Genomic DNA, 19,999 nt, shown 5'->3' with positions numbered 1-19,999 from the left:
CATGTTGTTTCATTGTGTTGGTCATGCTGTTGTAATGTAATAAATCCATTGTTTTGTGCTTCCCCTTTCCAACCCTTTCTACCAAAAATATCCCAAAAAATAACAAAATAAATAAATAACCAAAAGAGAAAAATACATCAAATCAAATAAAAATAGCAAATAAGTAAAATGCATGCCAGTACCTGTACCTCAGTCCCTATGCGAGCTTAAAAAAAGGATCACTTGATCATGCAATAAAAATAATTTGAAAGTACTTACAGAGTGTGTTAAAACCTTCCTTCTTTGTTGCAAACTCTTTTTCATCCATCTAGTTGAGGAGGTTTCCAAGAGAAAATGGAAGGTTCATGACTCACGACTTATTTTAGATGGCTAATTAATAATTGTTTTATTCATGACAAATTCAAAACTAAACTTTAATTAATCATGATCTGAGCTATTATCAAACAAAAGAGCAAACCAAAAAAGTCTATGCTGGATCAGATGATGCAAAAACAATTGAACAAACAAGCTAGAAAATTGCATGATTCATTAAATGACTACAGACATAATAAGAACAAAAAAATTGAGGAAACCATGCCCCCAGGATTAGACATAAGAAAGATAAAACCTGAAATACAATATTCTTCCAAGAATATAACAGTCATTTACTTAATAATGATGATCAAAATATTTCAACAATGAATATTTGATGAACAAGAGTATCAAACTTACACTGGTGACAAGACTGTTCAGTTTTTCAACATCTTTGTCATCAAACTCATCATCATCCTCATTTCCATCTTTTTCCACATCTGAACTATCACTGGAAGACGAAGAACCAGATTCTGTTTCAGCTGGTACTGGTACTTCTTCTGGTATGGTATTCACCTCCTTAGCAAAATGACCAGAAAAAAACAAAACAAAAAATAATTAAAAATTAAATAAATAGCATTGCAAGAAAAGATAAATATAAAAGAAACAAATAAAAGAAAAAAGGAGCATTGACCCTTCACATCCAAACATCAGTATTCATACTTTCCACACTAGTCTCAACACATTCCTTAAGGTGCCGACATGGAGAATTTGCTTAACAATCAGGAACTTCTTATGTTGGTGATCTTTTCCATCCATCTTGTGACATTAATGTGTGATTCAGGGGTGATATTATTAAATAAAGAGCAATTATATGCTAGTCACACTTAAAGTTTAAGGGTAAATGATCCCTCAAATGCAATCAAACAATTCAATATCCAACAATTACATAACAGACACAAGTGTTCATTGGATGTATTAAACAAGTCTAAATTAATATAAAATAATTAAAATTAACAAAAACCTTGAACACCATGCAGCAACCAAATACATGAACTGGCAATAAAATCTAACCAACATTACACTACTCACAATAGCTGTGTCACAAGCAGTTGAATTTTCCCATTTTAGTCTGACAACCGAGTGAAAAATAATCACCAAAAATCAAGCAAAAAAATTAAGTAAAAATAACTTTATGCGGTGAATTCGACACAGAAATATTCTTGAAGCACAAATTAATTTCTTTTATTTTTCCCTGAAATCTGGCAACTAGAGTGACAAACTGAGCTTGAAGATTTTGACAGAATACTCATAGTCTGACTGTTTAAACCAGAATATAATTTCACCAAATGATAATGTACCTCAGGCCACAAGTAAAACCTGTTACCTGTGAGCTAGAGGGGGCAGGTATGCTGGTATTCTTGGCAGGAGACACAGACTGTTTAGTTGTTTTTTGTTCCACTGGTTTCTTTTTATTCTTGGTCTTGTTTTTCTGTGTTTTTGTGAGAGTTGCAGTTGACGGAGTAACAGGAAGCTTCACAGGTTTATTTGACTGATTTGATGACCTAACAATAACGAAGCATCCACATGTTAAAAAAAATAGTTTATTTCAATGGAACTATACATGTACTCAGAGACCCAGGGGATAAAAATTTGTCAAGATAAAGATAAAACAGGTGTTTGGCTGGATATGAAAGTTGGCCTGTACTTCAGAAACTTTCGTATCCAGCTGAAAACAGAGTTTCATCTTCATCTTGTCAGATTATTTGCCCTTGGATCTGAGGAATAAACCATCCAGAAGGATTCTAACTACAGCTGTCTTGAGGATTGATCTGTAACCAACAATTGATGATGGCAGGATTTGACTTTTAACACTTGAAAAGTTTGCAATTATCTACTTTTATTAATAAGCTATTATAGTATTTTTATATCATAATATGCATTTAACCCTTCAACTCCCAGAAGTGATTAAGATATTATTTCTCTCTATAATATCCAGCAAAAGGGTAACACAAACAAGGAAATGTGTAGCAGCTAGAGGGGAGAATTCATATGCAGATCTTAGGAGTTAAAGGTTAAGGAGCCTTCTGAGTGTGATGGATGATAACAAATATAAAACAAAACCTAAAAGAAGAATAAAATGGAACTACCATGATTATAATAACATGAAAACTGAGCAGTGTGTGTTCATCATAGTTAAATTTAAATTAAAAAAACATCAAAGACATGTATCAAAATATATTAAAGCTTTAAGCTTACCTAACTTTCTTGAGCTGAGGAACAGTAGACTCAATTCTCTCCAGTGTAAATGTCTGAAGGAAATTGATACAGGAGCTACATCATTCTATAGAACTACCACTTAGTAGAGATTGCATCAAAAATTTTGCTTATTATCACATTGCCTATTGAAAACAAGGTAGCCAGGCATAAGGTAAAGTCTGTTCTCAAGCCAAGTGATCCTGATGATCCGGCAAGTATTTACCACCCCCCAGACATTTGGTCAGCTTTCCCTGACAGTTTGCTAGCATGATTTTCTACTCTATTGAAGAGAAGCATGATGAGAGTAAAGTGTCTTCAGCCCATAAAACACAACACATTGACTTTGCCAGGTCTCCAACAAGAACCTCTTGACTCAGAGTCCAGCACATCAACTGTTTAGTCAAGGCCTCCACAATAAAAACAAAACAAACTTCTACATAGACATCATTACTATTAAAACAATGTAATTACTGTAGGTTTATACCTTTTTTTCATTATCTACCACCAAAATAAATTCCTTCGTACAACTTCTTTCTGAGCCACGATAAACAGTGTTACCAGAATCCTATAAAATTATGCAAGAATATCAATATAAAGAAAGACCTTGAGTAAGATGACACAAATAAGTAATTCAGATACACTTGTCAATGATGTTTCAACAGTTTTAAAAATTTGAGCTTAGTATAATAATAAAAATCTACAGTTATTATTACCCATAAACTTCTAAAGGTCTTCAGACTCTTGTCCCATTTGAATGTAGTTTTTTTTTTTTTTTTTTTTTTTTTCACTTTTGAACCATGGCTACATCTTTTTTTTTTTTAACTTAAAACATACATGGGCCATTTAAAATCAAGAAAATCAAACAAAAAAAATAATGCACTATTTTTAATAAGAAAAAAAAATATTTCACAGTTAGAGCTGGCTGTGTTATTCAACTTTTTCCTTCAGTGTTTGTACAAAGAGGTTGTTTGGTTACCCTGTTACTCCTATTTTCTAGGTGAAAAATACAACTTTTGAGGGATATCACTTTTGAAAGATGGCTACTAAAGGGATTTAACAGCAGCCATTAACTTTTAAGCATTTAGATGAATTCATATAATACCTGTACATTAGGAACAGTGACTTTGACCTCATTTTTGTCACCTACAACAAGCTCTGCCGGTCTCGAGGTGTCTACTGAGGCTGGTTTGAAGTCATCTGTGGTAAAATGTCAAATGTATAACTGAACCACAAATGAATAAATTAGGTTATACACAACTTATTGACAGACCTTCCAACCCTCACGGTTTGACCGTGAGACTCACGGTTTGGGATGTCAACTCACGGTCTCACGGTTTTGCCCCTTAATCTCACGGTGAATCAGAAAGTTTTAAAATTGCCAAACAATTCCGGAAGGTATGAAGGAATAGCAAAAAAATCTGTGCTCATAACAGCCGAATCAGGCATCAAAACTAATTTGCGAGGGAAATGGTGCCAATGCTAGGCTCAGTCTCCAGTCGTGTCTTGTTGCGCCCAGGTTACTCACCGCTACCAGAGGATCGCGGGCGCACCAAGACACGGCCGAAGAATGAGCCCAATGCCAGCCTCATTCTAATGAAACATCGGTGCGCTAAGGTTTCTGGGAAAGCTTAACCATCGAACACAAATTTCAAAATGGCTACTCGTCGTCCAGCACACGAGAGTGAAACAAGTTCTCAAAATGACTCTGATACTTCGGAACCTCAGCCATCTACCGCGAAGAAAAGGAAACCAGCTACCCTTGGAGCAGCTAAGTATCGTACGACATTTAAGGTTGAGTGGAGCAATTTATATCCCGTGAAAGCAGTAAGAAACGACAAGCATTCTTTTTATTGTGTGCCTTGTCTCAAGACAATACGCTGTGACCACCAGGGTCTAAAAGACGTGAAAGATCATTGTAATACAGAATCTCACAAGTTATCGACGAAAGCAGCGAAAAATCAGCCATCAGTAGCGGGCATGTTTGGTTCAGGCGGTAGTGTTATACAAAGTGCAGTTACCAGAGCAGAAGTCCTAACAACAAATTTTCTGATCCAGCATAACCTCCCACTTGCAACTTCAGATCACCTTGGGCCATTGTTTAGGGCAGTATTTCCAGACAGTGAAATTGCTAAGCAGTATGGATGTGCAAGAACAAAGACTATGGCTATCATCAATAAGGCTCTGGGACCACATTGTCACAGATATGTTGTACAGCACTGTCAGAAACATCCATTCAGTATTGGAATTGATGGGTCGAGTGATACAGATGTTGAAAAGATGAATCCAGCAACCGTAAGAATTTTCGATGTAGAAAGAGCCAAAACTGTTACATCTCATTTTTATCATATGTGTGTGACAAGTGGCAGGGATGCGTCAAAAGCAGAAACTCTTTTTGGTGTTGTCCAGGAAAAGTTAGAGACTGATGAAATACCATGGAATCAGGTTGTCAGCCTTTCAGTAGATAACACTAATTCAATGGTGGGTGCTCACAATTCTTTGGCATCCCACTTCAAAGCAAAAAATCCAGAGACCTATGTATTGGGATGTCCTTGCCATTTGGCGCACATTGCAGCAAGTAGAGCTCATGACGAATTTGCAAAGATTATAGGAATCAGTGCAGAAGAGCTTCTTATTGATCAGTATTACTGGTTTGATAAAAGCACAAAACGGAAAGGGATCCTACTTGAGTACATGCAGTTTTGTAACCAGGAGTATGGTAAGATACTGAAGCATTCTTCTACCAGGTGGCTTTCTTTAGAACGCTGCGTTCAACGCACACTTGAAAAGTATACTGGATTGAAGTCATACTTTTTGAGTGAAGATGCTGGTGATGCGAGATTCAAGAGGTTACAGAAAGCCTTTGAAAATCCACTCACAGAAGTTTCCCTGTTTTTTCACAATGCTTCCATCCCACTGTTTACAAATTTTAACAAACTTTTGCAGTCAGACGAGCCATCCATTCACATAGTTTATGACTCTGTCATAAAACTTGCAAATACTCTTGGAAATCGTGTTATCAAGGTGGAGGTCATGAAGAAACCACTTAATGAAATTAATTTGCAAGATCCAACAATTTATATACCCCTTGCAGAAATTCACTTAGGAGGGACGACAAAGTTTACACTACAGAGGCTACTTAATCAAGGGGAAATATCTCAAACAGCCTACACTCGTTTCTTAACAGCAGCACATGAATATTTCAAGGCAGCCTTCCAATATGTTTTGAGCAAGTTTCCTATTACTGATGAGCTGCTGAAGCATGCAAGATGGATCAACGTTCAGAAACGTAGTCAGGCAAAATGGGAGAGTGTAGAATACTTTCTATCCAGGTTCAAATCAGCCTTGAACACTGTTAACATTGATGAGATGTATGATGAATTTCGTGATTATCAGTCTCTAACAGATGAAGACATTGGTGTGATTGCTTGGAAGGAAGCTAAAGTTGTTGATGGATTAGTTAATGATCAGGAAATTTTCCATTACAGAGTAGACATTCTCTGGTGGTACATGTCACAAATGGTAATTCCTGAATCCTCAGCAAAAAGATTTTGCCATCTTCAGAAGGTGGCAGAGCTGGTTGTACTTTTGCCACACAGTAATGCAGGGGAGGAGAGGCTGTTCAGCATGGTTCGCAAGAACAAAACAGATAGTCGGTCCTCCCTTAAACTGGAGGGAACTCTATCGAATTTACTGGCAATGAAGTTGCAGTACCCAGAGGAAACCTCACCGTGTTTTAAGTTCAACCCTGATGAGAATCTTCTCAGCTCTGCAAAAAAGGCAGCGAAAGACTACAACAGAGAACACTGAGAAGGTAAGGAATACTCTGAAACAAATAATCTGTCGTCGTTGTTTTTATTTGACGCATATTTTTGAAGTCTCCAGGTTTGAGGTCCTAATCTCCAGGTTTCTCTAGGCTTTTTTTTTTAAAACCTCCAGATTTGCATGTGATGGGGGTTGGAAGGTCTGTATTGATAAAAAGTTTGAAATGGATAAAAAGGCCAAAATTCATGATTTTCAGCAAGGAAGACATGATCATTTACTATTTAATACAATATTTTCGGTTTATTGAGCTTATTGTTGAACAACAGCTGTACCTGGGGTTTTAAAGAATTTTTCGACGCACTATTACTCCACAGAATATTTAGGGAATAAAGACAAAAAAAATTACTTCGAAATAGGAAAGTGTAAATGAATATGTTAACGAAAAAAATCATTGAATTCAGCTGTTCGTTCACAACTTGAAAATGTAGTCAATTGTCAATGCGCATGAGAAAAAAGGTTTTGTTTCACGAAAAAGAATGGAAAGTGACAAATAAGTGAGCTCACATCTGATTGTATGAAAGGCCGTTTTCGGTCCTCCTTTAGAATGAAAACTACTTCCAAGTCTCAGTTCGAATTCTCGACTGGTATTGAATGGAAATTCTAATTCGTTTTCGCTCGATTGGGCCGCCATCTTGAAACTAGAATAACATGAGCCTGCAATTTTAAAATTTTCTCCCTAGTTGGACATGCGTTTTACATGCTAAATAATCAAGATGGCGGACGAGGCGATGAAGATGAGGGTGAGTAGCATTAGCTGGTAGAGAAGTTGGAAAAGGAAAAGAAAACAGACATTGAATCATGTCATTGTTAAAAACAAGGGAAGTGTGATGGCCTTTTCCGTCCGCAACGTCCTGATGGCTCCCTAAGCCGTTGATCTCCCCTGACAATTAGAACCTTCCATATAGCTTGCCTGATGGAGCTGTCGTCGTACGATGGTAAACCGTCGGATTCGTCTGGCAATGATAACACAGAAAACTGTGATGTCCACCAGGGAATAGTCCTCCTTATCGAGCCATTCTATGGTGGATCGCACAAACAATTAGTTGATTTGCTCATTAAAGAAGTACCAGGCTGCAAGTTGTACTCTTTACCTGCGAAGAAATGGCATTGGAGAATGAGAACTAGTGCACTTTATTTTTACCAGAATATACCGGCTGCTTGCAACAGCACGTACAAGTGAGTAAGTTTTAAGTCTTACTAAAGAATTTGGAGAGATTTCTGCACAAACCCACACAATTCCAGGGATCCATATTAGTGTTTTTTAAGAAGCGTCAGCTGGTCAAGAATGTCGAAAATTATACTTGCGCAGAGACAGAGCTGAATAACGTATGTAGGAAAAACCGTCTATAAGGCCTCCTACAACTGCTCAGCACATAAAATTGAACTTTCATGCACAGACAACCAATCTGTCACTAACTGATGTATGGGGACATGCTGCATATATATAATATATGTATGTATATATATATAGACCTGAAACAGGTCTGTAGCGATGAACTGGTAGTTCATTTGTCTTTTTCCTCCCACAATATATACATCGCTCTACTCCTATGTATTGAGCACTGTCTTACGTAAGTCAAATTACTCTTTATATATATATATATATATATATATATATATATATATATTTATGTATGTATCATGTTGATTTGTTAACATTGCATACCCCCATTTAACACATGAGTGTTTATTGTGTTCTTCTGTGAATCAACCTAGCTAATGATGAGTTGGGTCAACCCATGTAAATTGCATTGATTTGTCAAAATTTAATACCCTCATTTAATGCATTAGAGTGAAATGTGTTCCTCTGCAAATCAACATCCAGTGAGACAGATGGACCTAAATGTAGGCAATTCAAATCCACTTGTGTGAATAATGTCCATTCCTCAAAATATCTTACCCCCTTCTAACGCCTTAAGAACAAGGAAGATTCATCTGTCTTGTCTGTAACCTTCAGCCAATGGACTTCCAGCTCTATCTCAGTTTAAGAACAAGGAAGGTTCATGTTATCATTTTCTCATGCTACTCATTTTCTCATATTGATCATGCCCCTTGACTTCCAGCATGTAAACCAATGATTGCACTTCCAGTGAGTTGATTTGTCAACTACTATAGATGAATCAGTTCAGATTGGATGTAATGGACAAGTATGCTCAAGCACAGATGCCCTTTATACCATCCACAGCTGCTTATGGAAAAAATTACCAAAACCCCCTAGATTACTCCCACAGTTGGTAATGCATACTGTACATTGTCCTTAAATTGCCCAAAGAGTTTTGAGTTGGTTTTTTTTTATTCTTATTTTTGTTGTATTTTGTTTCTTTTTGAGGGTGTTGTTTGCCAGCTCTGTCTTGAATTTAGCAGAACTAATGGCACTGAGACCAGATCTTACTCAGTTAAAGAAAGTTCTTTACTTCCATGAGAATCAGCTTATTTACCCAGTCAGGAAGCAACAGGAAAGAGACTTTCAGTATGGATATAATCAGATTTTGTCATGGTGAGAACAATGAAAACAATTACCAATAGAAACTTAAATGAATTAAATGAATTTAAAAATTTCATATTATTTATGCAGTGACAGCAGAAGACATGAGCAGTAGAAGCCTATGTGCTGCGATGTACACCTTCTAGATTCTGGCCTAAGATAAGAACTCCCAATTGACTCTAGGACGTGTACATCAAGGCAGTTTTACTGTGGCTGGACTTAAGGGGATTGAGTGTAGTTAGGCCTCACGGAACAGCGTATGCACATGAGCTAAGGAAAATTTCAGACATGCGCAGAACAGGCCCTCTCCTGTGTTTACTTCTCTCCTTAACGCTCTTAAAACTTTACCGTCGAATATCTTGTCAAAACACGAAGTCTCAGGTAGTTTAACACATAAACTGGGAAGACTGCGACGAATTTGAAGATTCTACCCTTTTATTTTTTTCCTTTTCATCAACCAAGTGGTAGAAATTCGAATTTTTTGTACTGTTTTGTTGTTCATTGCGCGTGGTGTTTATTATTTGGAATTTCGAAACGTACAAGTTTAGGAGTGGGCATCATGTTTTCAAGGCAAACTGAGTTTTGGAGTCCATCGTTGTTCGTTTGAAAGTTATTCACTTTTTTTTGACGCGCGCTCAAGATACTATTGAGGAGTGAATATATATCGACTGATGTAATGTACTCAGAGCAGCTCGAAAGTACAGCAAGCGCACAATGCATGAGGTAAGAATATAAATTAAGTTATCTTGACCCCTATCTTGGGGTATGTTGGTGACAAAGGGTCAATTAGCCTACTTTCAATATTGCCCACTCGAGATCGAGAGTGAAATCCGGTTTAATCGTCAACGGGAACCAAGAACAAATTATCAATCACTTCTCGGGTACTCATTGGTACTTACTTATGGAGATGATGTTTGACTGGTATCGATTGTCAAATTAATGCTCATTTCTTTTGGGCACTTTGAATGTAGAGGATTGATCAATACACTGATTCTTTTTCGACCACACTACATATTCAATAATTAGTATAGGTCCAGTTAAAGTTTGGTTGTTGAACTGGTCATTACAAGTTGCCTGAGTTGATTGTCAAATTAATGCTCATTTCTTTTGGGCACTTTGAATGTAGAGGATTGATCAATACACTGATTCTTTTTCGACCACACTGCATATTCAATAATTAGTATAGGTCCAGTTAAAGTTTGGTTGTTGAACTGGTCATTACAAGTTGCCTGACAGGCAACTTGTAATGACCAGTTCAGGTATATGTAAGAAAAATTCCATTGATGTAGATATATTTAATAGTAGAAGAAAGACGTTTAAAGGGGAGAGAGGATTAATTACGGGTCAGAATGGTATTACTTGTCTTTTACACAGAATAAGGAAAGACAGGATAATAAACTTGGCACATTTTTAACAGATCCAGTGTTCCACTCTAAATTTATTACTGTTAATCATTGTACACTAACTATGTGCAACATAACATTGGCTACATCACTTTGATTTGCCCTTCCTGTGCAAAATATTATGCTTATTGAACAAGAACACTTATACATAAGTCATGTTCTTATCACATTAAAAGTTACATACTGTTAGTGATATGTTAAATTATACGTGTGCAACAGTATAATGATATAATTTACATGTAGTTAAATATTACATTTATTATGTTCTTAAACTGCTGGAATTTAGTGACAGCAATTCAGTGTTTGTTCAATATTCTACAAAGCTTAACAGTCATACATAACAATTTAAAATCAGATACATTACAGCTTCTTATACCTACTGTTCATTTTGAATGTAATATTCAATTCATTTAATTCAAGATCCAATACAACATGATTGTACATGCATGTCTCAACTTTGGCACCATGCACTTCACTTTTACCCTGTAAAACCAGTTGCAATATTGTAAACCAAAAAGCTAACATGCTACATGTACATATACTAAGATATTAAGCTATGTTCACTTTACTCACATGGCATATACAATGTACTTTTACCAGGTTAATTCTAACATGTTGTGTTGAAACATTAATCGATTATTAGATGCGTCTCTGTGTGTAAAAATGCATACATGCTGAGATATATTTATTTCATGCAGTGTGGTCGGTGAAATAAATTCTTATATTTACAAATCTAAAACATTTAAAAATTACTGAGCCACCCCTCATGACTACTCTATTCTTCATGTGCAGGCAACGGTGTAACATGTTCAGACATGTGGGATGTGGAAAGATGAGTAGTTGGAGGCTGGAAGACATTTGGAAGATTTTGTAGACACAACTGGCATTCTCTTGGTAGATCATAAATTGGTAGCTCCTCCCCATAGTTCCACACCTTTAGTGCCACTAGCTGCATGAGTCTTGGAACCTGTCCATCAGGTGTACAGGTAACTCCCTCAATTACTGTTGGGTTGAATGACCTCTGTCCCTCCAGTGCAGATGTTCCCTTGGCAGAAGCCTTCCATTGAAGTTATAGTTTGCGACCATCTGCTTTTAGTGACTGAATTGTTTCTGGTAAGTTATTGTTTTCTTTCTTTTCTACCCAAGCTCTAGGGTAAACATCCTTTGTAGTAAGTGGCCCATGTGTGCAGTTTTCTCTAATCTTGTTTAGGTTCTTTCTTGCCTCTTGCAAAACGTCTGTGGTGAGCATTTGGGTATATTCTTTCATTCTTTCTTCGTGAACTTCACGTGCTGCTTCTGTGGTCCTGGTGTTGGTTTTTCCACTATGCAGAATATTTTCAACATATGTGATTGAGGCCTGTTTTGATAACTCTGACATGTTATCATTAAGATACAGTTGAGAAAGGTTGAACTGTCTTTCAGCAAGAACATTGTTAACTGGAAGACTGAAAATGTGCTTGGCATAGAACTCAAACAGGTTTTTTTTTTTTTTTAAACAATTTTATTTACAAGACGATCACTTACACTACTTACAGCATTAATTACACTTACATTGTACTTGCTATTAACACTACTGATACTTATACTTACACAAATTATGCATACACTACATTACGATACATGTATTACAGTACTATTAACATTTATTTAATTTACGGTTGGCGTGTTTACAAAGTTCTTTTCAATTAAAAGACAATCACAAGTAAACATACAGGTCTCAAAAATGAAGTTAAGTATAAGTCTAACCTAAAAACAACAGTAGTATGAAAAATTAAAGTAAAAAAGCCCACGTGCGATAAAATTTCGGAAGTTCTTTTTTTGCGGTCGCGATCTCTTTTAGGATTTCAAGTTTTCCCGCGATGAACAGTAGGAAGATTTGAAAATCTAAGATGTCTCCTCAAAGGCTTGTGCAGAAAATGTGATATTTGGCTAACAATAGGCAATAATTTAGGACTTGCCAATGCTTTGTCCTATAATGCCAGCCATAGAGTATATGACTTGTGGTTAACGCTATTGTTTCATTTGTTTTTTGGTTCCACCAGTCTTGAAACAGAATCCAGAAGTCGAGTATTAGTGTGCAGTTTATTAATAGGTGATGCAACGTTTGTTTTTCTGTATTGCATAGGTTGCATAAGGGGCTCTCTGAAATGCCGTCTCGGTAAAGAGTGGCGCGAGTTGGAAGCACGTTATGAATCACTTTATACTGAAACATTATTATTTTAACTTCGTTTGTTACTTTAAATGGCATAAGATAAACGTTCTTGATGGTAGTTTTTATAAATCCGAGGCGTAGAATTTTGGTTTCGGCAGTGGGAGGAACAAAGACGGTGTTTAAAAGAGAAGAGTAAATAGAACTGGTTCTTAGGCTGTTTACAGTAGTGTTCGCGTGTGTGACGTTTGGAATAGGGTTTGTAAGAATAGCTTTCCAGTCTTTGGGGATTGCGTTGACCAAGCTATAGTATGTGGTGAAAGGCACATTTAAATTAAATTTTGTGACAAATTCATGCCACTTCAAAAATTTCTGATTTTGGTTTAAAATGTCGCTTATCTTAGTAATACCGGCGTCATACCAAGTTTGGTAAAAGACAGGTTTTTTTCCTATAAGAATTTTTCTGTTATTCCACATTATTTCGTTTTTAGGATTTATTTTGGAATCGATGCCCGTTGAGATTTTGAACTCGCACCAATAATCTAACACTTTTTTGTAAAATGCATGAAGCTTATCATCGAGGTCTAGTGTGCTTGGTGTAAAGTTGCATTTTGTTAGAAAAGCAAGACCACCATGTTTGTGTAAGAGCTGGTTAGGAATAATTTTCCAGGAGGCTTGTGAGTCATCTTGAATTCTGTTGATCCACGCTATTTTGAGTGCTTTTTCCATGATATTGAAATCGCACATTTTCAAACCGCCATCTTTCTTTTCTCCAATTATGGTGTTTCTTTTTATTTTAGGGGGTTTTCCTGCCCAAATAAAGTTGAAAGTTAGCTTATTTATTTCTTGGATATAGTGATCTGGAACAGGGAGCACGGAGGCTGAGTAAATTAACTTAGATATCCCAAGTGTTTTAACTATGTTTATCTTTCCATAAAGAGTTAGATTTCTTCTCTCAAACAGGTTTGGAGTGGCTTCTTTACTTATGAGTGAGCTGTGTGGTGATGAAGCAATTTCTTTGATCTCACTCAGCAATTGTGGTTCCATCAATTTCCAAAGAGTGGCCCATTTAATCAATCCAACTCTATCCTTAGACACCAATGTTAGAATGTTCTGTCCATGCACATGAAAGAGATTGTTCACTGACTTTTCTTGTTGATTTTCAGATCTGACTGGAATTTCAAGAAGCTTTAAAACTGAATGCCAGAAAGGACTTTGGTATCTCTGATCAGCTCCCATTCCAAACAACTTGGGAAAAGTTAACCACTCTGCTCCACGATCTTTGATTACTTTAATTGCTTCTTGTAACATTGGCCTCTGCACTTGTTTGTGAAAATGGTTGATAGCTGCTGGGTCCTTCAATGACATCTTCACCTGTTGTGATGTTAAAGGAAAATATTCTGCAGGAGACATCAACATTTTACTTAAAGTTTCATGGTGCTTCAGAACAGTTGCTGGCCATAACCTTGCTAGGTAACCACTGGAGAATCCAAGTTCTGCATCACTAGCTTGGGATGTATTCAGAGATGGGATGATAAACTTATCAAGGAATTCAAACAAAAACTTGATTTCAACTTGAATCATAGGACTGGAACTCAGCTTAATGACATCTTGCCAAATAGTCTGGTGGCTATCTGATTTTGGCAATCTTTCAAGGAGACACAGCGAGCTGTAAACAAGCTTTTCCATACTTAAGATACCACTGGAGAGTTTCATAATAATATGTCCACCTTGTGTCGATGAATGTCTGTTGAAGGGGTGGCTCTTTACTTAGAATACCAAGAGAAACATACATAACTTTGTATTGGCTTGGACGCTCATGATGGAGCCAAGATATTTTATAGAGTAATTGTAAAACATGGGGGTTGTTCATGTCACCCTTGGCCCCAAACCCAGCCTGGCACATTCTTCTCAGCATAATGTTTAGTACATGTGGGTAGCATCCTACAAAAAACATCTCTTTTCCAAAAATTCTGGCATTGTTAGCTAAAAGACCATTTACTTTTCCCTTTTGGGTAGAAGCATTGTCCCCAACCAACCCTGAAACATTGGTAATATCATATTCATTTTTTACAGCGTGGTAATCTACATCATACTGGTGTTTTCCAGACCCGCTTGCTGTTAGGCTGTTTGCAAGGACATAAGCTCGTGACTTGCTCTCTAGGGGACACCAGGTGTGAACACCCACTACGTGCCTCTCCTCTCCTCTTCCTCTCCTCCTTTGTGGGAGTCATCACTCCAGAGATGAAAATCATACTTGGAATTTGAAAAGCACTTGCGTAAAATTAGTTTGTCGGCTTCACCTAAGAGAACATTCCAGTCAGAAAGTGTAGTTGGGGAGACAATGAAGTTTGTTGGGGGGCTACAATTAAACAAAATATTGAAAATCAGATGTAATGCTACAGGTGTCTTTTGATATGATAACAAAGATGCATGTTGCATGTATCTGACACAAGCCATAAAACATCAAGGTCCTTTGGTTGTGTCCATTGTGACCATGAGCAAATGTCTCCACAAGGGAATACCCCTTTTTGGCAATTTCACTGTTGCCCTGTAATTTCTGTTTTAGTTTTGAGGAAGCAGATCTTGTCCCCCTTAGCTTGTGTCTGACTTGTTTTTCCTTTTTTTCAGTAGACGTCAGATTTTTTTGACACTTTTTAAGTTGAGTTTGAAGCCTCAACACGTCCTTTTTCAATTGGATGTTCCTTCCTTTTACAAATACTGAAATTATGAAAAGGTGACACAATTAAAATTAGTTAAATGTAACTGATTTCACATGATAGAGTATTGAAACAGAATACAAAATAAAAATGTCCTGCCAGAAATCTTATCGACCAGGTATATTTAGAATGTGTAGTTTGAATTTGGTAAAAACATTGTTATCACAATTGCAAGGTTGAATAATTGAAACTATTGTGTTTCCACAGTGGTCCGTACGCAGATAACTTTGTTCATGTTGATAAAAACTTCTAACACAAGCCTCAAAACTTCACTCGTAAAACTCTCGATACTGTGTGACACTCAAAAATACGCGTCCTTATGATCTGCTGACCGAAAAAATTAACTTGCCTGTACATTTCTTTTCTTAGGTACGAACCTTTAGAGGTAATCCAGTCCGCAGTTTAATTTTTTCGCTTTTGAGTGCGCGTACTACCTCCCTTGCGTTAATCGCCGCTCCAAATAGTTAAGTAAGAAAAAGCCTGAAAATACTGACCATGCAGCCATATCTACTACTTTGTCTTTATTTTCGAGTTTTTTTTTGGCTTCTGTTCGGTAGGAGTATTATCGGTTTATGATTAAAATCCTCTTAAAGTAGTGTCATTAGCGATAAAAAATAATTATTTACTTCCTACTTCTTGAGTGCTCTAGCCGCTTCCTAAGTGCTTTACAACAGAACAGAGCACAGTCAAGGCTTCTCTATTTGTTTTATAATAAAGAATCCGTTAAATTCCCCAAGAATTACTTTCAATTTTCAAAACAAATCTTATTTCCAAAGCGAACAACGTTGTCGTCAGCATGCTCTATACTCATAAAGCACGCTATAATAAGCCAATCGGAATTCCTGTTAGAATGTTTCAAATAATTTGATTGGCTGTACAAGCCTAAAGCTGTCAAAAGTGTCAAACCATCAAAGTTCATATTCTGCAATAGTTTACAAACTAAAATAGCTCGGCATGTCGAATTTAACACTTTTGCCTGAAGTTTTTTAGTTTCTAATACAGGATCTGAAAGTGAAATGCTCAGTGAAATTCTGCCCAATCGTGGCTCACAAAAATACGCAAGTTATTTCACATGACAAGTAGAAAACAAACTGTTCAAGGCTAGTGTATTATGAATGAACAACAGCCGAATTCACTAAGACAAAAAGATCACTCGGAATGACAGCGCCGTAAAACTCGGTTGCAGTGACTGATCTGGCCTTCCACTCAACGCATCGGAAAGGTAATAAGGGCAAGCTCTAATTTTTTCACTCGAAGGGTAGTCGATTTAGTTCCTGAGGCTTGCTCCACTGCGAAGACCGAAGATCGCCATGATTAGCTAGCCGCGATAGACTTTAAGTCGCTCTGACACCGTCATGATTAGTATGAATTTTAACAGTTATGCCAGGTTATATTTTTCATGATTCCTGTTTTTTCTATTTTAAATCGAAACTTAATATACTATATAAGTGTTAGCTGTGTTTGATTTTTATTACCGTACGTAAACTCGCAATCTAACTGAGCGTGAAACCGTTAAAAAAAACTCGGACTGTCTATCTTGTTTTATCTTTGAGGATTTTTGTCTCTGCTCACGTTATAGTAACGTAAATTACTGCGTCTGGCATTTTTGCAAACCTTTGCTCGCTTGTTCCGAAATTTCACTTTTATTAACGAAAGAAAAGCTAGAAAGAAGTCCCGGAAAAGGTCGGACATAGTACGATTTGGCAGATGGCGTGTCAGCTTTAGCTCAGTTCTATGCTCTATACTCTCATAGAGCACGCTCTTTCAACCAATGACAGTACGTGTTATATCCGAGCTTTATTATAAACTCTATTGAAAACTCTCATAAAGTACGCTACAATAAACCAATCATAATCCCTGTTAGAATGGTTCAAATAATCTGATTGGCTGTACAAGACTAAAGCTGTCAAAAGTGTCAAACCATCAAAGTTAAAAAACCATCAAAGTTCACCTTCTGCGATAGTTAACAAACTAAAATAGTTCGGCAGGTCGAATTTAACACTTTTGCCTGAAGTTTTTAAGTCTCTAATACAGAATCTTGAAGTGAAATGTTCAGTGAACTTCAGCCGAATTATGGCTCGTAAAAACACGCGAGTTTTTTCACATGACAAGGTAGAAAACAAACTGTTCAAGGCGAGTGTTTTTTGAATGAACGACAGCCGAATTCACCGAAACATGAAGATCGCTCGAGATGACAGCGCGGCAAAACTCGGCTGCAGTGACAGATGTGACTTTCCACTCAACGCATCGGAAAGGATATCAGAACAAGCTCTTATTTTTTCACTCGAAGGGCGGCCGATGTAGTTTCTGAGGCTTGCTTTACTGTGATGACCGGAGATCGCCATGATGAGCGAGCCGCGATGGACTTCAGCATGATCATATTCTGTCATGATTAGAATGAATTTTCACAGTTATGCCAGTTTGGTTATATTTTTCATCATTTTTGTTTTGTTCTGTTTTGTTTTTGAACACTGAACTTTATATACTATATGAATGTTAACTGTGTTTGATTTTTGTTTCCTTACGTAAGCTTGCAATCTAACTGAGCGTGAATCAATCTTTAAAACTCGGAATGTCTATTTTGTTTTTCCTTTGAGGATTTTCGTATCTGGTCACGTTTTAATAACGTAAATTACGGCGCCTGGTATGTTTACAAACCTTTATTTGATTTTTCTACTACTTGCCGGCTCGCTTGTTCCGAAATTTAACTTTCAATTATCGGAATAAAGCTAAAAAGAAGTCCCGGAAAAGGTTGAACATGGTACAATTTGGCAGATGGCGTGACAGCTTTAGCTCAGCTCTCATGGAGCACGCTCTTTCAACCAATGACAGCGCGCGTTATATCCGAACTTTATTATAATTCTCAATAAGGAAATCTGAAACAGTCCTTATTGATTAAGTAGACTTTGAAATGATTTGGAAGTAAAGGAAGCCGTCAAAATGACAAACGCGTCGCGCTTGTTTTTGCTATAAATTCGATCGCGTATGTTCCTGAGGATCAAAATTGTAGACCAAATGTTTCGGATGAACTTAAATGCTAATATTTTCGTCGGCTTTTAACGGATTCGATCGAGTTTGGTACCAAAATTTAGCTTGTCATTTGAGCATTTTATTTAAGTCAAAGTTGACATGCTCCAGTGCACTTGTCGCAAACAATTCGACTAAGAAATTCATTTACTGGTACTATCGCGCGGCAGATCACATCGCTCGCCAACTGTTTCGGACGCAAAACAAAATTCATATCTCGACAAAGTTTCAACAAAAACACCAAAAAACGAAAAGAAATTGAAAATCAACTAATGAGCATTGCATTTTGAGGTTAAATTGTTCTGTAACTCAGGAATTATGACTCGCAAAATGAATTTAAAATTATCTGTCTCTCCTAAGCTTTAAAGCGTGACGCATCAAGTGGTGAACTTTTTCGTTGATTTTAAGAAAGATTTAGCTCAATTTTTCAGGATTTTGGTTGCCACTTTGCTTAAAAAGGAATTATTTTCATTATCTCTTAAGTCTTACGGTTATAAACGAGGCTTCAAAAACAGGAAAACAGTGAATAGTAAAGCCGACGTATGTTACGCGTGACGCCATGTTTTTGTCGCTAACTTTACAATTCGGCTCCGATTCAATATTTTCAGAGATCCTTTATTCTACCTCTGTTTAGTCCAAAACCGTCTTTAACACATGTGTAACAATTGTGAAAAGTCTCAAGCAGATCTGATCATTGTGCGCCGAGAAATTTTTAAAAGTTCAAGCAAATCCGTGATTTTTCAATTTGTACGTGACAAGCGTGCTACTGATCCATGTTGTCTGAAAGTTGTAATCTTGATACTGCTGTACATAAGCAACCATATTTTATTGTAGTAAATTTTCAATGTTTGTATTAGTGTTTGTTTCATCCTCTTTGGGACTGTTTCAAATGAGGTAATCAATATGTAGAAATGCGCGAAGGTGTCTATTATCATCAAGACATGTTTACATTCATTGTGTGTTTGTTTTTTCCATCTTCTTGTTGTTGTTGTCATTATTTTTACCTTTACTATTATAATAATTATTGCTATTACTTATTTTAACTTGCTCTCTCTAGCAAGTCATCAATATTTTAACTTTTTTTGTTACTTGTACATGTAGCTTTATTTCTGTTTGCATGATTGTGTTTGTTTGACTGTTTGACCCCTAAGAGTGACTACTATCTAATTTTCCAATACAAATCACTCCTGAATCAAACAATAATGTCATAAGAATAAAAGAAATTATCACCAAATAAACATGCTCTTGATTGTATCACAAATTCTTCCCATCTCACCTTTTAAAAAATATATGGAGAACAGTATGGAGTATAAAGAGGATAAGTTTCTAAAGAAACTGTGGTGCTGTGTTGGTGAGAGACTATAACAGGACAATTTAGTATTATCAACTAAGTTGATAGCATAAATTGGCCACTGTAAAGAGTATGAAAGCTGACATTTTGAGGATTCACCCTTCATCGGAGTGAAGGATGAAAGGCTATAACATTCAAAATGTCAGCTTTAAAACTCTTGGTGGCGGCCAATTTACGTCTGCTTATCCACTGAGTGGATAATAGTATGGAGAACATGCATGCTCTTGTAGGATGTTAAGGTTTAAATTAATTTCTTGATTTTTCTCCGACAGTCTTGTTGCTGATGTAGTGGTATTTAACTCACAGTTCAACATGGAATCATTTTTATCATCTATCAAAAGCTTTCTGAAACTAATGCCAGATAATCGACCCAAGGAATTAGACCAAATAATCAGACCAAAATGCAGGATTGTGCACTTTCCTTTGATGGAACCTGAAATGGGTACAGCAGAATACAAAGGTGAGCAGTATGAGAAGCTTTTAACCTATTAA

General features: G+C 36.6%; 3 protein-coding genes and 1 pseudogene across 3 annotated transcripts in view; 2 read left to right on the top strand and 2 right to left on the bottom strand.

Annotated features, from left to right (window-relative positions):
* Positions 1-158: 158 nt before the first annotated feature.
* On the bottom strand, positions 159-7,003 carry LOC149040196 (uncharacterized). The gene is made up of 7 exons (XM_089182977.1): positions 6,877-7,003; positions 3,653-3,747; positions 3,035-3,115; positions 2,551-2,603; positions 1,679-1,856; positions 712-870; positions 159-307 (listed from the first exon to the last, which is right to left on the bottom strand). Exons 1-7 carry the CDS (start codon positions 7,001-7,003, stop codon positions 227-229), a joined length of 774 nt encoding a protein of 257 aa, XP_089039103.1. The 3' UTR covers positions 159-226.
* On the top strand, positions 4,078-6,526 carry LOC149040197 (uncharacterized). The gene is made up of 2 exons (XM_089181449.1): positions 4,078-6,361; positions 6,487-6,526. Exon 1 carries the CDS (start codon positions 4,204-4,206, stop codon positions 6,355-6,357), a length of 2,154 nt encoding a protein of 717 aa, XP_089037575.1. The 5' UTR covers positions 4,078-4,203; the 3' UTR covers positions 6,358-6,361; positions 6,487-6,526.
* A 247-nt stretch (positions 7,004-7,250) lies between the features above and the next one.
* Positions 7,251-19,999, top strand: part of LOC149040194 (tRNA-queuosine alpha-mannosyltransferase-like) — a 14,019-nt gene continuing 1,270 nt past the window's right edge. Inside the window, exons 1-3 of the mRNA XM_089181527.1 lie at positions 7,251-7,548; positions 8,702-8,869; positions 19,780-19,967. Coding sequence (XP_089037653.1) covers positions 7,286-7,548; positions 8,702-8,869; positions 19,780-19,967 — 619 coding nt within the window. The 5' untranslated portion in view covers positions 7,251-7,285. The remainder of the gene's footprint in view (positions 7,549-8,701; positions 8,870-19,779; positions 19,968-19,999) is intronic.
* Positions 11,036-15,140, bottom strand: LOC149040195 (uncharacterized; annotated as a pseudogene).

Source organism: Pocillopora damicornis, chromosome 9 (genome assembly GCF_964200805.1).
Source record: "Pocillopora damicornis chromosome 9, jaPocDami1.2, whole genome shotgun sequence".
Lineage (NCBI taxonomy): Eukaryota > Metazoa > Cnidaria > Anthozoa > Scleractinia > Pocilloporidae > Pocillopora > Pocillopora damicornis.
The sequence above is the reverse complement of the archived record's forward strand: the minus strand, read 5'-3'. Positions and strand labels throughout refer to the sequence as shown.

Excerpts from the sequence above, each read along its gene's own strand:
- LOC149040197 (XM_089181449.1), top strand. The coding sequence starts at position 4,204 with ATGGCTACTCGTCGTCCAGCACACGAGAGTGAAACAAGTTCTCAAAAT.
- LOC149040196 (XM_089182977.1), bottom strand. The coding sequence starts at position 7,003 with ATGGCGGCCCAATCGAGCGAAAACGAATTAGAATTTCCATTCAATACC. Across the intron at positions 2,604-3,034 it reads TGGTAGATAATGAAAAAAAG|ACATTTACACTGGAGAGAAT; the intron begins GTATAAACCTAC and ends AATTTCCTTCAG. Across the intron at positions 308-711 it reads TGAACAGTCTTGTCACCAGT|ATGGATGAAAAAGAGTTTGC; the intron begins GTAAGTTTGATA and ends CTCCTCAACTAG.